General features: G+C 38.2%; 2 protein-coding genes and 1 non-coding gene across 3 annotated transcripts; 1 reads left to right on the top strand and 2 right to left on the bottom strand.

Moving 5' to 3' along the window:
* Window positions 1-8366: 8366 nt before the first annotated feature.
* On the top strand, window positions 8367-11776 carry LOC104438003 (probable flavin-containing monooxygenase 1). Its single transcript, XM_010051063.3, has 5 exons — window positions 8367-8895; window positions 9329-9569; window positions 10676-10854; window positions 10967-11316; window positions 11396-11776. The coding sequence occupies exons 1-5, from the start codon at window positions 8452-8454 to the stop codon at window positions 11736-11738; spliced, it is 1557 nt and encodes a 518-aa protein (XP_010049365.1). The 5' UTR covers window positions 8367-8451; the 3' UTR covers window positions 11739-11776.
* A 1874-nt stretch (window positions 11777-13650) lies between these two features.
* Window positions 13651-18175, bottom strand: LOC104438002 (mediator of RNA polymerase II transcription subunit 22b). The gene is made up of 4 exons (XM_010051059.3): window positions 17836-18175; window positions 15781-15948; window positions 14898-14963; window positions 13651-14186 (listed from the first exon to the last, which is right to left on the bottom strand). Exons 2-4 carry the CDS (start codon window positions 15943-15945, stop codon window positions 13947-13949), a joined length of 471 nt encoding a protein of 156 aa, XP_010049361.1. The 5' UTR covers window positions 15946-15948; window positions 17836-18175; the 3' UTR covers window positions 13651-13946.
* An 847-nt stretch (window positions 18176-19022) lies between these two features.
* On the bottom strand, window positions 19023-19095 carry TRNAA-UGC. The gene has a single exon. It is a non-coding gene; the product is annotated as a tRNA-Ala (tRNA).
* Between the last annotated feature and the right edge of the window lie 1129 nt (window positions 19096-20224).

Genomic DNA, 20224 nt, shown 5'->3' with positions numbered 1-20224 from the left:
CGCATGACAACCATTATGTTCCAGAAATAGTTTCTGGAATAGAAATAGAAAATCTATTTCTATTTTTAGAAGAGTTTCTAAGCAAAAATAATCGTTTGATAACGATACAAAATTTCTACTTTCTAAAAATAGAAATTTGTTTGATAACAACACAAAATTTCTTCATTCGGACGGCGGCGGCGACAACCGACGACCTTTAATATAAAAAATGAAAATAAAAATGATTTAGTAACAAAAAAAAAAATAATGAATAAAATAAAATAAAATAAAATAAAATAAATCATAAAAAAATAAAATAAAAATATCATTTTATTTTAAAATTAAAATATAAAAATACATTTATTTTATTTATTCTATTTTATTTTATTATACGAATAAATTTATTTTAAAATGAATAAAAATAAAAAATAAAAATAATTTTATTTGGCAAAACACTCCAGGCAAATAAAAATAAATTTATTTTTAATAAAAATATTTTATTTTTATTTATCATAAATAAATTATTTTTAATAAATTTATTTATTTTATTTATTATATTTTATTTTATTTTACGAATAAATTTATTTTAAATGAATAAAAATAAAAAAATAAAAAAATTTATTTGGCAAAACACTCAAGGCAAATAAAAATAAATTTAATAAAATTATTATTTTTATCATAAATAAATTATTTTTAATAAGTTTAATAAATTTATTTTATTTATTCTATTTTATTTTATTTTACTAATAAATTTATTTTAAAATGAATAAAAATAAAAAATAAATATAATTTTATTTGGCAAAACACTCAAGGCAAATAAAAATAATTTTATTTTTAATAAAAATAATTTATTTATTTATCATATATAAATTATTTTTAATAAATTTAATAAATTTATTTTTATTTTTAAATGAATATATTTATTTTTATTTTTAATAAAATGAGGAGAGGCGGAGGAGGAGGAGGAGGCGGAGACGTAGAGGAGATGAGGGAGGACTCACCGAAATTAGGGTTTAGTGAGAGAAATTATTTTTGATTTCTTTTCCAGAAATCGAAGTAGAAAATTTTAACTTCGATTTCTTCTTCCAAACCTATTTCGGAATATAAATCTATTCCGAAATAGAAAAACCGATTAGGTTTATCAAACAGATTTATCTTGCTAGGTTTCTGGCCAACAGTAAATTTTGAGTTGTCATTAGGTTTGGCCCCCAAATCGATCTTTGGCCGAGTTCGGATGAACCCTGATTTGATCTCATCCAAAGTTCTTTGAAATTTTCGCCTAGATTCAATCACTTCTTGCCATTTCTCTCAAACTGAGTCGTTCTTCCGTCAATTGCGTTTGTTAATTGAGATCAAGCAAAATCAATGCGGTGAAATCCCCAATTTAGACTTGGCCACAATTGCGAGCAAGCAAAATCGTGAAGAACCCTAATTGGCAATCGGGTTTTCCCCCAAATTCGATCACTTCTTGTCATTTCTCTTAATTCGTGTTTTGAGGGCCGTGAATCGTTGGGTAGAGACCTAGCAACCAGCAATGTAGTTTTTTATCTGTGGCTTTTTAAAAGTGAAATGGCTCCACTTCTTATTTTCGGTGTCCATGTCAATATTAGTGCGACCAGGTGGGATGGTGGCACTGACTAGGTATCCAAGTAAGACCTTTCCAAGCAAAATTGACCGAATAGGCTCGATTGGAAAATATGCAAAAGGATTATAACTAAATTGACTAATTTTTTTTTGGGTCGGTAAATTGACTAAATTAACATGTTTATGATTGATTTGATATCCGTATTTCTTATAATTTTCTCTTCTTTTCTAGAAACTTCATTTTGTTTAATCTTATCAGTGCAAAAGTCCATTTTCATGTGGGGTTACTAGGGTTACTAGTCCATTGTCACGGGTGAAAAGTTCATTGGCATTGATACCAACTTGTTGTGGAACAATGCCAAAAGATATGCCAATGGAAACACAAGTAGTAAAGGATGAAAGCAAAATTAAAAACACGTGAGACGCAAGATATTAGTGAAAACCCAAAATAGTAAAAACCATAGGAAGAGAGGGGTTTTACTATCTTTAACAATGAGTATGAGAGTATAACCCAAAAGCTCAAAAAACCACTTGGTAAGCCACAAGGTCTAAAATTCCAATGAGAAAGATAGGAAAAACAAAAGCAAGGGAAATAATGTAGAGGCTAGGGTTTTAAATATGCTGTTAAACACATCCTTTTATAGTTTCCCTTCAAAATATCATAAAACAAATACGCATGGTCCAAAATACCTTTTATCACTAATTTAAAAGTCAAAAACTCAACATAGGCACTTCAAGAAACTCACATGAACCCGAGTCATATGGATCCCATGTGATCAACGGTTGCGACAGTCCAAGCAATAAAGTTGCCCACTCATCATGCTTCTCTATCAATGCCTCAGTCTAAGGAGAGAATTTTCCTAGGAATGGAAAATTTCCAAGTTGTTTCCTCGAAGACCCGTTTAGAACCAGAAATAGGTAGACCTTTCAAAAAGGTCACCTTTGTTTCCAAGTCGGAAACAGGCCTTCTTCTTTTGGAAGCAATTCTAAGTCATGCCATCGGGTCTAACACCTTGCAAATTTAAAGATCCCAGGATTCTCTTCTTCTTCTTTCTTGAAATATAGGCTGGCTTAGTATCAAATTAAATTTACCTTTCCACGTCAAGCAATCATCTGTACATGCTTTGATTTCAAGATCGCTTATGCAGAGATTGTAGCCAGTTTAGGATACCGTGGAAAACTACTCAATTTGATAATTAGATTCGAAATTAAAAGAGGGAGAAAGGGTCAAAACTGGATCAATCTAAGTAGCAAACTTCATTGAATTTCTCCGCAAAATCTTCCCATAACTCTATATAGAAATCGATCATATCGACTAAATCTAGTAAGTTTATTTTTGCAAGAATATTTAAATAATAAATCACGTATTTATCTAACAGCTTAAGCTTTTAAAATAGTTAGCAGTAATCTTATAAAATCTTATATGGTAGAAGAGTTGGAGGTCCTGAGTTCAAATCTTTTTATGTCCTATTTATAAATTTCCACAAAATCTTACATGATATTATAGCTGGAGATTTTGAGTTTGAATTTTTCCAAGCCCTATTTATCTTTCTAATTAAATTTTCACGCCTAGTACTAGTCAAAAAAAGTGTGAAGAGGAGTGTTAAATAATAAATCACACGCCTTCATCTAATAGCTTAAACTTCGGACCAAATCTCGCAATCTTATTTAGCATTTTATTGTCAATTTTCAGACCACCTCATTGCTATACGAAGCACCAAATCTCAACCGTTTTACTGGCTTAATGAGTGAGTATGTAAGACTTCCTTCCAGATCGCCCCCTCCCCCGGTTGGATTAAGCGGTTTAATAATCATTGACTTAGGGTTCAACTACTCTGTCCATGAGTTGGGAGGATGGGTCGCCCGAACCAACTCTCATCTCATTTAATATCCCACCCCAGTCGCCCCCAAGACAAACATTCACATTCAACCAGAAACTGCACACATTGTTATTTTACTCCGGCGAGTCAATTTAGGGTTCGTGGTCTTTTTAATGAAAGTTTGACATTTCGTAGTGAACGTGTTGGTCAAGCGGATCTTCGAAGTCACACTTGGAATAGCTTGAGTCTTTATGTTCTCTGTCGAGAATATCAAATGAAGCCCCACTAATTCGTCCTATATCCTCATATTCAAAGGGCTTCGCTTACTTGTCAGAGGGCGTAGACTAAAAACTTTTCGAGGAAGTAAATCTCGCATTGCCCCCGCATGAAGATGTGTTGTAACTTCGTGGTAAGATCCGAACTGCCGCCTGTGGTCAATTATTCGGATAAGCTTAAGCAGTAACTTCACGAGTTTTATGTCTTGATTCTTTTTTTTATCTTTCTGTAAAGTTCGAGCATGTATTCTTGGAGAGAAAGCGACGAAAGGCTGATGGATGATCATCTCTTGACGAGATGTTCTAGATGTTCTCATTGGAATTTGAAAAGAGAAGAGAACCCACTGAAAAAAATATACATTCATTATTGTCATTATTGAAGCACACATGTAAAGTTGGTAGCTGGAAATCCATAGGGGACAAGTATACGGTGCATCTTCGCAGAAAAGAAGCGAGTCCAAAGCTGGTGGCAATAGAAAACCATTGGAAAAGGAAGAGAGCCACCGGCGTCACGGCTGATATCAGAGGGGAGTGAGGACTTTGATTTCCAAGGCCAGAGAGACGTGTAGCACTTCGATTTAGGAGACGCAGAGCTTGTGCTTCAGGAGAGTGCGTCTTTGCCTTGAATCTGCTTCCGGTTTTCTCGGATGCTTCCTGAGTCATACTAATCTCCGAAAGGCATATATTTTTCCATATGTTCCCATAAATTGTTGATGGAAATGTTGCATCTAGATTTCTAAAATCATAAGTTGGATTATTCATGCGTGGAGAGAGAGAGAGAGAGAGAGAGAGAGAGAGAGAGAGAGAGAGATGACTAAATGAAACCTTAAAACTATTATTTTAGTCAATTTTGATCCAATGAGGTTCAAAAGTTTCAAAGAAGTTCGCTGCCAACCTAATGGGACTTTACTATCGGTCACACCCAGTGAAAGACCGAGAGTTAGAAAGTTAATTTTTTGACGAAAGCGATCTTTTAAAGCCCATGTTTTATTTCAAATAACCATGACTTTTTTTTTTTTACATAAAAACCATGACTTTGATCGGTGGATTACAACACAGATATTACCGGTATTTATATTTAGTTAAATTTACATGTGAGTGATGTCTATAACTTGTTTTTCTATTGATTAGAGTTATAGGATAAGAGGAAGTTTTCTCTACCTAGGAATAAGAGAAAACATAACCCTTTTTCCAATTAAGTTAACTCGCCACTAAAGATATCGTCAAATCAAAAGGAGTTCACTCGAGTGATTACATGGGCACTCTTTAATGATGTATGCATAAAATTGGCGATCCCAACAAATTTAGTCCATATTTTATTGTAAACAATACAACAGGTATGTATTTGTACAGGCACGGGTATATAAGGGATTGTCCATCAATGCCAACTTTCTTTGCAAGGTCTCTGTTCCATTTGTTTAATAAGGGGACTTATTTGCATATAAACTATAATTAAAATGTTTTTTGTCTAGTTTTTCTTGAGATTTCCTTCATCTATTATGATTATGGGGAAAGAATTGAAATATGGACATCTTACTATAAAGCCCCACCACTTGCAAATCTAAGTCTCCCAAAGCTATACAAGGAATCGTACGAGGTATTTGAATACTGAACATGGGACAAGAAATATGTATTTTATAATAAAATAATGTTATTGATTATGCTATCGATGTAGAGAAATGAGCCATTAGAAGAAAAATATTTCTCATCATGTATGATGGTGTATGGAGAAAAATAATGCAAATGGTACTCAATCTAATTTTTTGGAAGATTTTCGCTTCACTAATGGTGGCACTTTCCAACCACGAAGAAGCCCTTAATTACTTCTTAATTACCTAACACAATCCCATTTCCTGCCACTACACAGCGTGATGTCTTTTCCTTCTTAGATGTTGAAAATGAGATATTCAATGTTATAATATATAAACATTAAACCAAGTTTTCGTATAAGAGCTTAAAATTTCAAAACAATCAGTAATGATACCATGATTTTTTATATAATATCATAACAGGAAGTCACAAGCCTAAATATTTTCAAACCCCTTATTTACCTCCTATATATACCCACGCTTTAATCTTAGGCATCGTGGAGAGTGTTAGAACATTTTTAAAATTAAACAAAGTTTGCATCTAAAAACTTAAATTTATAGGATAGTTGATAGTGGTTCTGTCGGTTTTTTCTTGTTTTCAATTAGAAACCAATACACAATGCGGTCGATCTCATGGGTCATTGTTATTAATTATCATTGTTATGCATTTTGAACTCAAAGAGCCTTAGCTTGTGTGTACGTGTGTCATTTAGATGCATTGTATTGTCAACATCCAATTGCAATGAGCACATATGAATACCGCTGCAGACATATGACTATCGGACTGAAGTTACATGCAAAACACGTACCATTGTTGAGCCACGGGCTCACGTTGCCTAACATATCAATTTCCCCGAAATGGGCTATGAGGAAGTGAGATTTCTGCAGCATTGACCACGTGCTATGACAATCCAATTTCTAATTGACTAACTACAATTTTTGTCCCCCAATAATGTACACACTATATTAGCATTAACGGAGAGTTTACACGATACCTAAGATATATAGAGACATCACAATTTTCACATGTATGTAAAATAGTGCGTCAATTGTCATGTCACCTTTCCATCGGTTATTTGGTACCCATTCTAATTATTTTACTTTGAGTGGGATTATAGTAGATTCTCATGAGGGTATTTTGACTAACTTTTGCTTCTAATATTTTGCTTATGCGTATCATTTTAACTGTTGAGAAAATGAGTTTTATTTCTTAGCTTGAGTGTTAGAGCACATGGATATTAACATTTAGGGTCCACTTAATTTTCGGAAAAATACCATTCTTGGAAAATATTTGTTAAGAGGACAATGACTTCATTATTCGGTGTTTGGCTAAAATTTGAAGAGACTAAAAAATTTTTTTCCATAATTTGGTAAGAAAAATTTGAAGGGGAAAATTATCAAAAATTAGTATTTTTTTATTATATATATATATATTTTTTCTTTTTGTTTCTTCCTTGGTTAATCAACAATTGACAATCGTTCACTAGTAAGCTCGAGTTCACTTAAGGTCAGTGAGGCTCTAGCAATTCCAGTGAGCCAACCTAGCCTCCGGTGAGGCACCGCCTTACCAAATTGGTGGGGTTGAGCTCGCACAAGGCCAACAAACTCAAAGCTTGCTGATCTATCAAGGTCGAGTTTCACCTGAGGCTAGTGAGGCTCGGCTCACTAGAATTTCAGCAAGCTTGAACTCGCTGTGGCTAGCGATTTGCCAAGGAAGAAGCCAAAAAAAAAGAAGAAGAAGAAGAAAGAAACAATTAAAAATAATTCAAGATTCAATTTAAAAAAAAAAACTATTCTTGTAAGAACAAATGTTTCATTAAATCAATGACTCAAATTTGAGTGTCAAGGACCTACACATGGTCTTTGTGGACCCAAACTTGAGGGTCAAGATCAGAGCTCAAGCATCGGGGACCTGAGCACGATCTTTACGGACATGAACTCAAGTGTCGGAGCATCGACTACTGGCACTAAGCCTTGATGGACTTGGGCTTGGCTACTAGAGACCTGGTCATGAACGTGGGGATTTGGGAACTAATATTGAGGTCTTCGTGTTCAAGCATAAAGTTTTGAGTTTAAGTGTCGATATTTAGTCATATTTTGGAAACCGTTTTCTGGTTTTTTAATGAGGGAAATCATTTACTTGAACTTAAGTTTTGGTAAGAAAACCTTTTTCGCTGACTAGAAAATTTTTTTCCGTTGACTCATTTTTCTAAACTAATCAAACACCGAAAATGTGAAATATGTTTTTTGCGCAATAAATATTCATCTAAAATCATGACAAATTTGCTTTATGGACAGAAAATAACAATAAAGGAAGTGAGATGAGTCAAACGAAATACGCCTTATAGAGCCAATCAAGTTTTAAAATCATTTCTAGTGTAGGACCCTATTAAGAAATACGCACACGTACATTAGGTACGCGATTGCAAGATTTTGCAGTGTCCATACTAAGCTAATTCATTTGACTAATCATGGAGAGAGTCCATACCTAAAAAATGATGGGAACTTCACATGAATTATTTTAATTCAAGTAGCCACAACGACAAGATTAGTCTAATAAGGAATTTTCCTTGCATGGTATATGCAAATTACACAAAACGTATACGTCACATTATATAGCACCCTCCCCATGTACAATGAATTTCGAATTCAATGGGGTTCCTCAAGGCCTCGGCCGTAGAAAGAAAACTGTTCAATCGGTTCACTACTATTTCGAGATTGCTTTTGAAGCAAGGCCGTGGTTCAATTCCAATGCAACTTCCTCCACAAGCTCCTTCAGCCTTGGAAAATAAACGAAAAGAGGAGAAAATTCAATCACGAGGGACGAAATCTCCTCAGCAAGCTCCCGGAACTTCCCCATCAAGACGGACCAACTTCGCATACACTCACTAAAGAATTTAGAACAAGCGCCCAGTAATACTTTTGTTAATTTCCATCGTCGGTCAACACAACCCTTTTTATGATTCTAAACGTAAGTGCTCATCCCTTCCCAAACATCTCTCTCTTTCTCTCTCTCTAGAAGTCCATTTCACGTGCCTTTTTTGCACCATATTAATGCAAAATGCCCCCTATAAATACACCCCATCTCTCTTCATATTTGCACACAGATTGAGCAGCTATACAAGAAAACCCTCATTTCCATCGCTCTTCCCCATTCCATCCGGGAAAACCCTAACCTTTAGCCCATTTTGAGCTAACCCCATTATGGCTAGTGCTGATAGAAACGTCCAAATCTCGAAAATTGGCATCATCGGGGCCGGGGTGAGCGGCTTAGCTGCTGCGAAACAGCTAGCCCGTCATGAGCCGATTGTTTTCGAGGCCACCGATTCGATCGGAGGTGTTTGGAAACATTGCTCTTATAGTTCGACTAAACTTCAATCGCTTCGTTGTGATTATGAGTTTTCTGATTTCCCATGGCCCGATAGAGATAATTCAAGCTTCCCATCGCATGCTGAGATCGTAGATTACGTGGAAGCTTATGCTAAACACTTTGATCTGTTGAAGTGTGTGAGGTTCAACTCAAAGGTGGTGGGGGTTCGCTTTATGGGCGACCAGAAGATCACCGATAATGGTGGATCGTATGGAAGTTTGTTGCCGGGTGAGCCGGTTTGGGAGGTTGCTGTGCAAACCGGTTCAGACACTATTCAGGTATATAGCGAATACATTTACAACATATGAGCATCAGTTCTCTTCATCTCCTGCTAGGGTTTCATGAAAAGCAAAATAAAGACCAAGACATGTCATTTGCTTCGTACTGCATGATTTTGTTTGGCTATTTGAGGGAAAAAAATCCTTACAAATAGTCAACGAAGTAAAGTTTCTATTTTTGCTAAGTGATGCGTACTGCGAATTTTCTTAAAAAGGTTTAAACTCTCGTAAAACTAGTTGATTCACGACTTATGTAAATTCACAAAGAAAAGCTCCTCATGATAAGAATTTTCAACACTATATACCCTTCTCGGTATTCCAATGTTCTTTGCTTTGAATGAAAACCTAGCGAAGGGCTAGTTATCGATCAATCAATCGATCGTGAAGGTTTATGATATACAACATGTCTGAGAATTTAAAATCACTGGTGCAGTTGTATGCCTTTGAGTTTCTTGTTATGTGCGTCGGGAAATACGGGGACATACCCAAGATGCCGGTCTTCCCAAAAGGCAAAGGGCCGGAGGTGTTCCAAGGCAAAGTCATGCACTCCATGGATTACTCGAAGCTGGACCAGGAAGCTACCACTCAACTTCTCCGAGGAAAGAAGGTTGTGGTCGTTGGCTACAAAAAGTCTGCCATCGATTTGGCCATGGAGTGCGCCGAGGCCAACCAAGGTATATACACATACACATGCATATACCCACCAATCCATCTTTCCATGACATCAATCTCCCTCTTCTCTTTCGTGAATCGCGCTCGAAAACTTACTATAAATCGAGGAAATTTGAGAAAAACATTCTTTCATCTCGACCTTCCTTATAACTCGGTTAGAAAATACTTTTGGACATCTTGTCATGACCGCAAATGGAAACCACCACAAATATAAACCGTAGGAAAAGGAATGTTCCCGTAGCCAGCACCTAATCATTTTTCCACTTTGGTCATTAAATTTAGGCCGGCCTTCTTTCGTGTTTATAAAAAAGCTGGCGTGGCAAGATGGAAAATGCATGGAACTGACGTCATGTCATGCACGCGTACATCACGCAAAAATTAGAAAAAAGGGAAGCAAAGTCAAACCCCGGTCGTCGGTCCCGGATCGGTTCAAACGGAAACCGGATGAGCTAACAGTGAATTGTCTTATCCTCGTTCCCGTTGACCGCAACGGACAAGGATGGAAACGCCAGTCCTCGACCGCACACGACCACACGGGTGTAAACCCTAGAAAGTCAGCCCTGACTTTTCACTTCGAAAGGCGTGACAAGACGAGACAAGGACGCTTGCGCTCGTGGCTCCCACCGAGCATAAATCTGAATCACATGCTCGTCTGCTTGCTGTTTCGACTCTCCTTTTCCGTGCGGTTCCCTTTCCACTTGCCCCACGTTGTCTTTGTCTTTTCGCACGTCGCGGTCGGGGCTAGAAAGTCGTTCGTTCGCACGTGTGAGATCTGTCGAACGGGCTCCCTAGGGGTCAATCGGGTCGAGTGGAGGGCGATCGGGCCAACCCGATTATGACCGTGAAGACTCGTCGGTCTGGTTCCGAGGTTCGGAAGTTTCTCCTTGTTGGACTTTGGACAAGGCGGCTTTCGCCGCTCGAACACGACCAGTCCCAGATCCGGCCGAGTTCGGGACGATGAGCCCATCTCCATAACCTATCTAGGAATTGCCAGACCGATTGCGCATGAATAGGGAACGATCTTTGTCACTGGATCGTGTTCGATGCATCTTTTGTTGAACTGTATGGGTGTTGATATTCTCTGCTTTGTTGTTTTGGATCGCAAAAGGGCCAGAAGGGCAGCCCTGCACCATGATCGTGAGGACGCTGCACTGGATCGTGCCGCATTACTGGGTCTGGGGATTGCCGTTCTTCCTGTTCTACTCCACCAGATTCTCCCAGTTCCTCCACGAGAGGCCCAGCCAGTCTCTCCTCAAGACCCTCCTTTGCCTCCTTTTCACCCCTCTGGTGAGTTCAACCCGTTTCAATTTTTTCCCTAAACATATCGAGGTCGCATGTTTTTCGCACTGTGATTGGGATGAGCACTGACAATCTGAGTATTCTTCGCGATGTTCGATAGAGGCGGGGAGTTTCGAAGTTCATCGAGTCCTATCTGCTGTGGAAAATGCCCCTGGCGAAGTACGGCCTGAAGCCGGAGCACCCGTTCGAGGAAGACTACGCCTCGTGCCAGATGGCGATCGTGCCCGAGAATTTCTTCGCGGAGGCGGAGAAGGGCAAGATCGTGTTCAGGAGGCCGTCCAAGTGGTGGTTCTGGGAAGGAGGGATCGAGTTCGACGACAAGACGCGGGTGGAGGCCGACGTTGTGGCGCTGGCCACCGGCTTCGAGGGCAAGCAGAAGATCAAGTCCATCCTGCCGGAGCCCTTCCGCAGCCTCGTCGAGTTCCCTTCCGGCGTCATGCCCCTGTACAGGTAACCACCAATTCATATTAGCTAGAGAGCACTAGCCCTCGTCGGCGGCGCCGGAAATTAAAACCGATGCGTGCTGCAGGGGGATGATCCATCCGCTGATCCCGAACGCGGCGTTCGTGGGGTACCTGGAGAGCGTGTCGAACCTGCACTCGGCGGAGCTGGGGTGCAAGTGGCTGAGCCGGCTGGCGGCGGGGGAGTTCAAGCTGCCGAGCGTGGAGGGGATGCTGGAGCAGACGGCGAGGGAGGTGGAGGTGAGCAAGAGGACCACCAGGTTCTACAAGCGCCACTGCATCTCCACGTACAGCATCAACCACGACGACGAGATCTGCGAGGAGATGGGGTGGAGCGCTTGGCGGAAGGCGAACTGGTTCTTCGAGGCGTTCAGCCCCTACTCCAGCCAGGACTACGAGAAGGAAAAATAAAAAATACTCCATAAATAAATAAAAAACCAATAATAATAATAATAATAATAATAATAATAATAATAGTAGTAGTAGTAGTGATTTGGCTTGGTGTGGATATATTTAGAGAGATTATATTCTTAGAAGAGAGACGAGGAGTTAACTAGTGAAGAAGTGTTGCTTGTTCAATTTTTATCGGTTAATTTAGTTCTTGTACTAAATTATATATTCTAATTCCAAATACATTATTCTCAAATTTTCTCTCTCTCTCAAATTGTTCAAAAATAAATGAGAAAGAAGGAGGTAAAAAAAAAAGGAGAAATGGAGATGCGGGGTATCGAACCCCGTACCTCTCGCATGCAAAGCGAGCGCTCTACCATGGTTAGGGCAATGGAGGAGGAGGAGGCGCTGTCCCGCTCCAAAACGGCATGTGGGTTTGGGCGTTCTGGGGTTTTGAGACGAGGTTTCATTTTAAGCAGGATTCTAAAGCAAATCTTTTCTTTTTTCTTTTTCGGATTGGATAGCAAATAAGTTAATTTTGTTGGCAAAAAAAGCGTCGCGAGTTTTTTCTTTTTCATAGAAAATTAAATTAAATATTAGGAACATATGACTAGTATCGTCAATTACTGAGTTTCATGCCCATGATAGAATATTAATTTGAATCGAAATTGCCGTCAAATGACGTCGTCATTATTGTCTCATCACAATACTAATAAAAATGTAAGATTATTCCACACTAGTGTACAACTTAAATAAAGACACGGATGAACCACTAACATTGGTTGAAGATCCAGGCTCTACAAGCATTCATAATTTTACTCAATCAAATTTTCATTTACTAACGAAATGTGGTAAATTATATAACATGTAATAAAAGTTATGTATAATTTTATGCCAAATGTGTTAAATAGAGTCAACAAAGCAGCAATAACTTATGATCAATGTCCATTAGGGCCAGATGAGCCAGACCAGGGTGCAAAGAGGTTGGTCCAAGTCGTTCAAGGCCAGACTTAAAACTCCAGTGTCCATGCCCAAGTCACCAGCATCCATGCCCGACTACTCAACTCCTACAATCAAGTCACCAATGCTCAAGATCAATCTATCAAGATTCGGCCCCGATCTCCAGTGCCCATGCTCAAGTTCCGAACGGCTGGGCCCAAGAAAATTGGAACCTCAATAGCAAGGCTCAAGTCCCCTAAGGTCAAGGCCTAGTCTTCGACCAAAGTGGGGTCCTCAACACCCGGGTTTGGGATCATAGCGACTAGGTCTCAGTCCCTCGAGACTTGACCCAAGACCTTAACACCCCATGCTCAAGATCTCGACAGTCATGTCCAAGTCTTCGGGACCTCGTCGGCCGGGCCCAGGTCTAATAAAATGAGATGAGCCTTAGCTTTATTAACTCAAAATCAACATATTCAATTACTTTAAAAGTCTAGTTAATGAATGATACTATTTAAATTTTTACCAAATTCTATTTATAGACTGCCAAAGCAACGGAATTTTTTATCCATGTACATGCGCAATGTGAATGGTGCGTGTTTCTTTAGGAAAGAAAGTTAAGCCATCATTTCCAAGCGACGGAAAACTAATCTACAGTTCATTTTCAAACTTCAATCAACTTCCGGAAAATATTACTATTTTTCTAGAAAATGACTTCTTTAAAAATAGTTTTCAAATCGCAAAAATTCCTGCGCAGTAAACGGAGCATGCAATAAAAAAACTAAAGGCCTCTTTGCTATCGTAGAGAGCAAGTGGTTTTATGGACCAGCTTTTGAGAAGAGAGTAAGCCCCGGGCTCTATTTCAATCCAATGCAGGTCATCTCCGCTAGGACCGGGGAATCACATGGCAGCAATTATGTAAAAGCTTTCCATCTCATCCAACCTTTAGCTGCAAATTCGTAGACATAGAAGTACAGGAGACAAACGCAATGACTTGAAGTCCAAGTTGCTAATCTCTTTGCTGAGAGAGATTTGCACTGAGTAGTCATCGACAAGTTTATTGGACGAATTCCAAAGTCAAATATCTCCTCAATACTCCTTATTTAGATAATCAAATTCATCCCCTCACATGGCTCTGGAACGGCAAGAGAAAGCCTCTCAATCACCCTGCTGAAGTTAAAGAATACCCTAGAAGCTCCATGTAGTGTACATAGCTTTTGTTAGCTTCAAGATAAGTAACAAGTCACAATAATCCCCACAATTAATACACAAGATCACAGCCATGTTCCACTAAGATTCGGTGGGATGAGTCGTCCTCTGCAACGAAGAGTAGTAATGAGATTCGAGCTCTTTGAGACTGGCGGCTGCCTCCTCCGCAATTCTAGACAATGTACGATCCGATTTTTCGGCTTGTTGGTTGAACTCGACGATTCTCTGTTCAACATGGTCGTTTAGAGATGCGAATCCTGAAAATATGGCAGTCTGTTTCAGCTCCGATACCAATTTCAGCAGTGAATCAGCCGCTTGAACCTTTTTCACATACATGCATCAAATGGCAGAGGAGACAAATACATGAGCACAGAGAAGCTGCTTCTTTGATAAGCTTTGGAAAGTAAAGAAGAAGATCGATCCAGGGTTAAAATTTCTGAAGCATTACAAGTAGGTGCTTCCACCGCTTAATAATATTCCTTGAAAAGTTTTTAGTCCTTAATCACACACATCACCTATTCAAGTAACTAATCTCAAGGTTATGCCACTTATTTTCCCCCAAGTTCATTTGAACTATAGAAAGATGCTCTCGCCACTTCACCATATTCCTTGAAAAGCTAATCATACTTAGCCACCTGCATTTTGCGATTTGAGTAACTATTTTTGGATTGACAATTTGTGTTCCCTCAAGTTCATTTAAACTATACAGAAAATCCAGATTGTGAGGGTCATTTCACATTATGGTTATTGCTATTGCTAAATGCTAATACACGTGTGGCAAGCGCAATCTCTGAGATAATGAAATTCCCATTATCATGAAAAAGAAATCCCACATCCATTTTCTAGAAGTCTCATAGCCCTGAAATTTTGAGTCTCTCATGGATTCAGCAGAGGATTACCAAATTGACATGTGGTAAACATATATGCCAAACATGAACTGCTTTTTAAGTTAATGAGCAGAATTAACTATCCTTTGTTGGTTACAATAATTAAATGGCCAAGCCTCAATTCAGATTAAAGTCCAAATCTTACCATTCTTGCTGCACGCATCTCCATCATGAAAGCTTCTTGTGAGTTTCTGACTGGAGGGTCATTCACCTGTCACAAGTGAGAAGACTGAGTCAATACCACAATGGATGCTCTTCAGATATCAAACCCCTCCCAGTTTGGAAATTTCAAATTGAAGACAAAAATATAGAACAAATGTTCTTTTATTTTCAATAAGAGTAATATCTCTTCACATGTTATATAAAGAAAAATCTCTCAGAGTATACATGCTACTTGAATCACTAGAATGGCAAGGACAAACTTTACTTTGTACATGCTACTTGAATCTCTAGAATGGCAAGGACAAACTTTACTTTTATCATCTCCTTGATCTAAGCTCATAATTTTGAAAGCATTGGTATCAGGAAGTAAACATCCACATTTTGAATATTATCCATACTTTATCAGTCTGTATCCCCTCACCACGACATCTTAAAAATTTCTGATATTAGGTCTCCAATCTTCATTATCAAAAGGTCCATCACAACAGCCTTCTAAGATCTAAAATGGATTTCTTTCCATTTGGAATATATATAAAAAATTTCAATCCTCCATTCATGAAGAACAAGATCATGGAAACAATACATCTTTCCCAATTTCAGCAGCTTACAAGAGCCCAAGCAACCTGCCCTCCTATCTGTTGACATAATTTCACGATACCTAAGTCCAGCATCAAGTCAATACACTGAAGCAAATGTAGACCTCAAACTACATGGTAGTCGATAAGTGACAAAGAGATGGCTTGTCAATGTTCCATCTAGCCACACACAAAGGAAAAGCATGGATAATCTCAACTGTAGTTATGACTGTTACTGAGAAGGATAAAGGTTTCCAGACTGGACGATGGCAAGGAGAAATGTATACATACTCTGGCGACATTCACAAGATGACTGAAATTGTCGACAATGTTGCCAATGTCATTTTCAACTCTTTGTAAGAGTGTCTTCTGCTTCTGGGCAGCTGCAACTGCTGCAGCAGCTGTGGGCCCGCTCCCACTACCTAGTCCTGCTCCTGCTCCTCCTCCTCTGTTCATTATCTACATAAGCAAGTTAACATACACTTAATCTTCAGCCATAAGGCAATACAGGACTGTACGTGTAAGTTTACAGACGATCACTGTTTGTTAGTTTATGTGAAAAGCAACATATTGTGACAGTGGACCAAGCTACACCATATGGGTGTTTTCCATCAAGGAAAAAGAGAAAAGGATCATGAGACATTAGCCACCCCATGTCAAATTGTTCTGTCAAATTTGTGAGCAAAGGGCAAACAATGTCAACAACTATAAACATTGTCCATCCAATTAATCTACCTAAAACAAGAAGCAGTCCAATCTAGAAACCAACAGAAACGCCAAAGTCAAGTCATGGAAATTACCGAAAAAACAAAGGGCAAGAGAAATCAAGATAGAGAACTTCGAGCATGTCCATAGACTGAAAAAACTATATCGAATTTTTAGACAAATGACATTGCTTTGCAAATTACACCTCATCAAAACAGAGGACATAAGGCATACTATTCAAACTAGGTTAATAAACAAGTAGATCCATTGCAAACTAAAAGTAATTCTGAACTTCCAAGATGAATATAAACACGAAAGTTACAGACATTGAAGCTAAAGCCAGACAGCAAGCCCCCTCGGCAAAGCAATTAACTGACAATATGCTGCGAGACAACATAAAAGAAAATCAACATATCATAATGAAAGGCCAAAAAAACTGATTGTCCAATTCGATGAAGAGAGTGGCGGTAACAGCAAATGTCGCGACCCGATCTCGCCGCCCTCGAAGTTAAAGGGGGAAAAGGTCAGGTTTAGGGGTACTTGATCACAAGATCACGAACTCTCCTAAGCTTGTCTTAGCTTGTTTTTTTATGACAGATTTCTATCATGCACATCACAAGAAAGTTGAGTCCAATTGATGTGCAAATCATGCGAAATCAGCATCATAGGAAAGATTAAAATGGCCCACTTCCTAAGAGAAGTTGAGTCCAATTAACGGCAAATTGATAGACGGAAAATGATAATTATGAAAACATGCAAATCAGCCACAAGTGAATTAAAACATAATGCATAACTAATGGTTTATAAAACCATCCAGACAATGCACAAGGAGTAGTTCTAAAAAAAATGAATCACAGCAAACCCTACAACTTTAAAAGGGTCAACAAAAGTAGCAAACCCTGTTTTTATTTCTACAAACTTCTGCCTATATCTGCCAACTTCAACCATCAGTTTTACCCATCAATTGATCTCTGCTTGATCTAGAAAACTTCCCAAATTTGAGTAAAACAAGACCAGAACAGAGATTTATTACTTTCTAAAACTCAATCTGGTTCAAAGTAAAAATTAATATTACTCACAATCAACGAGGCAAATGAGCACACATAATGCTAAAATTACTCAGATTGATTAGATCGACAGTAAGCAAGATGAAATCAATATAGCATCATGATTTAAGTAAGCCATGAATATCTTGCATATAGACTGATGAAGACACTACGCAGATATTCATTCAGGCATCTTCACAAACATATGACAGGCATCTCATTTTAGTGACCAAAACATGAGGGCGAATCAGCGACTTAAAATCATGCGACCACAACAGGATCAAATCAATAGTACATCCTCAATAAGATGCTACTTTCACCCTAAAGTTCTGGGTCTTAGTCCTATGAGCAGCCTCAGAGGATAACAAGACGGAGTTCATGAGACCCTTCACATTTTCAATAACCATTTCCCCTAAAAAAACGAACACCAGGAATTCCCTCCCATTGACCAAACATGCGGAATGCAGAAGCGGAAATAGGTACGAATCACATTCAAATATGTTCAACAGAAACTACCGAATGAAAACTGAAGCTAAATCTATGTCATTGCTCCACATAAAAGAAATGCGAGACAACTACGGCGCTACAACGATACCTGGATTGGACCACAAGAGGATGGCGAGCAAAGCAGCGAAAGGGACAGTTCTTGAGTGAATCGACGAAGGATTGATCTCCAAAAGCTTCTTCCTTTCAAAACCAGCGACTCTACTCTTCGGTTCTGCCCTCGGAGCCGAGTTGAGACCTCCGAACTCGGCGCAGTTCCGAACCCCTGCACCTCGAGCTTCTGGAGATCACCAGGTTCTACAAGCGCCACTGCATCTCCACGTACAGCACCAACCACGACGACGAGATAAGCGAGGAGATGGGGTGGAGCGCCTGGCGGAAGACGAACTGGTTCTTCGAGGTTTCAGCCCCTACTTCAGCCAGGACTACAAGAAGGAGAAATAAAAAGTAATCCATAAATAAAAAAACCAATAATAATAATAATAATTAATAGTAGTGATTTGGCTTGGTGTGGATATATTTAGAGAGATTATATTCTTTGAAAAGAGACGAAAAGTTAATTAGAGCGTGTTTGGTAACGTTTCTGTTAAAAAATTATTTTTTTATAGTAAAAATTGTTAAAAAATTATTGCAAAAAATAGAAATAGAAAAAATTATTTTTTTCTCGAGAAATCATTTTGAACGGAAGAAGGTGTTTGATAAATTTATTTCGGAAATAAAAATAAACAAAAACACGTTTAGATAAATGTTTTTTTATTTTTTTTAATTTTTTAATTTTTTTTTTTTTTTCTTCTTTTGGCTGGTGGCCTCGCCCGGCCACAGCGAGGCTCGCCGGGGCCGGCCGATGCTCTGGTGAGATCATCGGCCCTCGACGGCCGGTCGCCGGCCATTGGCCGAGGCCGACGATTGGCCAAAGAAAAAAGAAAATGAAAAGAAGAAAAAGAGAGGAGATAGAAAATTTGTTCTTAAAAATTGTTCTAGAAACAAGAAACGCATTTCTAATGTGTTCCAAATGTGTTCCTGGGAAAAAAAAAAAATAGATTTAGAACAAACACATTTCTATTCTTTTCTTTGTTTCCTAAAAAAAAATAGAAATTTTGTTCATAAACAAAAAAAAAAAAGAATGTTGAATGTTAACAAACATGGCCTTAGTGAAGAAGTGATGCTCGTTCAATTTTATCGGTTAATTTAGTTTTTGTACTAATATATATATATATTCTAATTCCAAATACATTATTCTCAAAAAAAAAAAAAATGTAAAAATAAGGAGAAGGAGAATGGAGATGCGGGGTATCGAACCCCGTACCTCTCGCATGCAAAGCGAGCGCTCTACCATGTGAGCTACATCCCCTTGCTCCTCATGATTAATTTTAATTAAAGAATAATTTATTTCCTCCAACGATATTTTTAGCAAAAGCTACAAAAGCAATCGACTCGTGTGTAAGAGTACATCCGCCGGGAAAAAAATCGCTTTTGTCGGGACCTTTTGTGCCTTCATTTTATTTTAATTATTTATTAATCCACCTAAATGACCAATTCAATATGGAAAAATAACATGCTGAAAGGTTGCGCTTGCACGCATCTCCCTTTATTCTCTCGTGGGCACCAACATGCGGTTGCTTAGTCTTGCTTACTTTAATGTGCATAGCCAGCCTTGACCTATCCATTAACATCTTCCTCATCCTTTTTTGTCAAGGCACTGCGAAAAAGTTAGGAAATTTCAAGCATACCGAGCCTTCGTCGAGCTTGCTCTTCGAGCTTCGTCCCATCAGTCGATCATTCCACAAGTCGAGGTTTTCGCATGTCACAAAATCTCACGGAATTTTGAGAATTCATGTCAAGTAATGCTCCTTTTTTTTATTATCAAACCCCTTAATTCCTTGCCGACTACGTATAATGATTACATGAAAATGTCAATGTCTAGGAGTTTTATGATTTTGTTTGATCGCTTAAAAATGTCTCAAGAATTTTTGTTAATTAATTTTATACGTATTTTAATATGCCTTCAGCATTAAGAAAAGTAAAGCGGAGGTTAGCGACCACAAACCATAAAGTGGCCCATCGGATGGTGTCCAGAGAAATCGTACGAAAAGATCAAAGGAGATCAGGAAAAGATAGACCCCGTCATCACCGTCATCACGTGAGACCAGGACCCCAAGTTGGGTGCTGATCCAACGGTTCAGAATAGACGCTGCATTTCATCATCTTTTTGAAAATATATACTTTTTTTTTCATTTTTGACTTTTGACAATACACGTATATTTTGACTCCGTTTTTCAAAAAAAACAATAAGTGATTTGAAAATCATTATTTTTAAAAATAATTATCTGTACTATTTAAAATAATTAATCAATAAAAAACACTTTATTCATGGGCGATAAAAATTATTATGGTCCATTTTTCATGAGCGATCATTTTTGAGAATACGATTTTTTGATTAAATTCATTTTTCACAACTCAATAAGGCTTTAGTCTCATTA

Source organism: Eucalyptus grandis, chromosome 3, assembly GCF_016545825.1.
Source record: "Eucalyptus grandis isolate ANBG69807.140 chromosome 3, ASM1654582v1, whole genome shotgun sequence".
NCBI lineage: Eukaryota > Viridiplantae > Streptophyta > Magnoliopsida > Myrtales > Myrtaceae > Eucalyptus > Eucalyptus grandis.
This window is presented reverse-complemented; position numbering and strand designations above follow the sequence as displayed.

What these genes read in the sequence shown, in the direction of transcription:
- LOC104438003 (XM_010051063.3), top strand. Translation starts at nt 8,452, where the DNA reads ATGGCTAGTGCTGATAGAAACGTCCAAATCTCGAAAATTGGCATCATC. An exon ending in CCGGTTCAGACACTATTCAG is followed by an intron (nt 8,896 to 9,328) that starts GTATATAGCGAA and finishes TCACTGGTGCAG; the next exon opens with TTGTATGCCTTTGAGTTTCT. An exon ending in GCCTCCTTTTCACCCCTCTG is followed by an intron (nt 10,855 to 10,966) that starts GTGAGTTCAACC and finishes GATGTTCGATAG; the next exon opens with AGGCGGGGAGTTTCGAAGTT.
- LOC104438002 (XM_010051059.3), bottom strand. Translation starts at nt 15,945, where the DNA reads ATGAACAGAGGAGGAGGAGCAGGAGCAGGACTAGGTAGTGGGAGCGGG. An exon ending in ATCTTGTGAATGTCGCCAGA is followed by an intron (nt 14,964 to 15,780) that starts GTATGTATACAT and finishes CACTTGTGACAG; the next exon opens with GTGAATGACCCTCCAGTCAG. An exon ending in AGATGCGTGCAGCAAGAATG is followed by an intron (nt 14,187 to 14,897) that starts GTAAGATTTGGA and finishes TATGTGAAAAAG; the next exon opens with GTTCAAGCGGCTGATTCACT.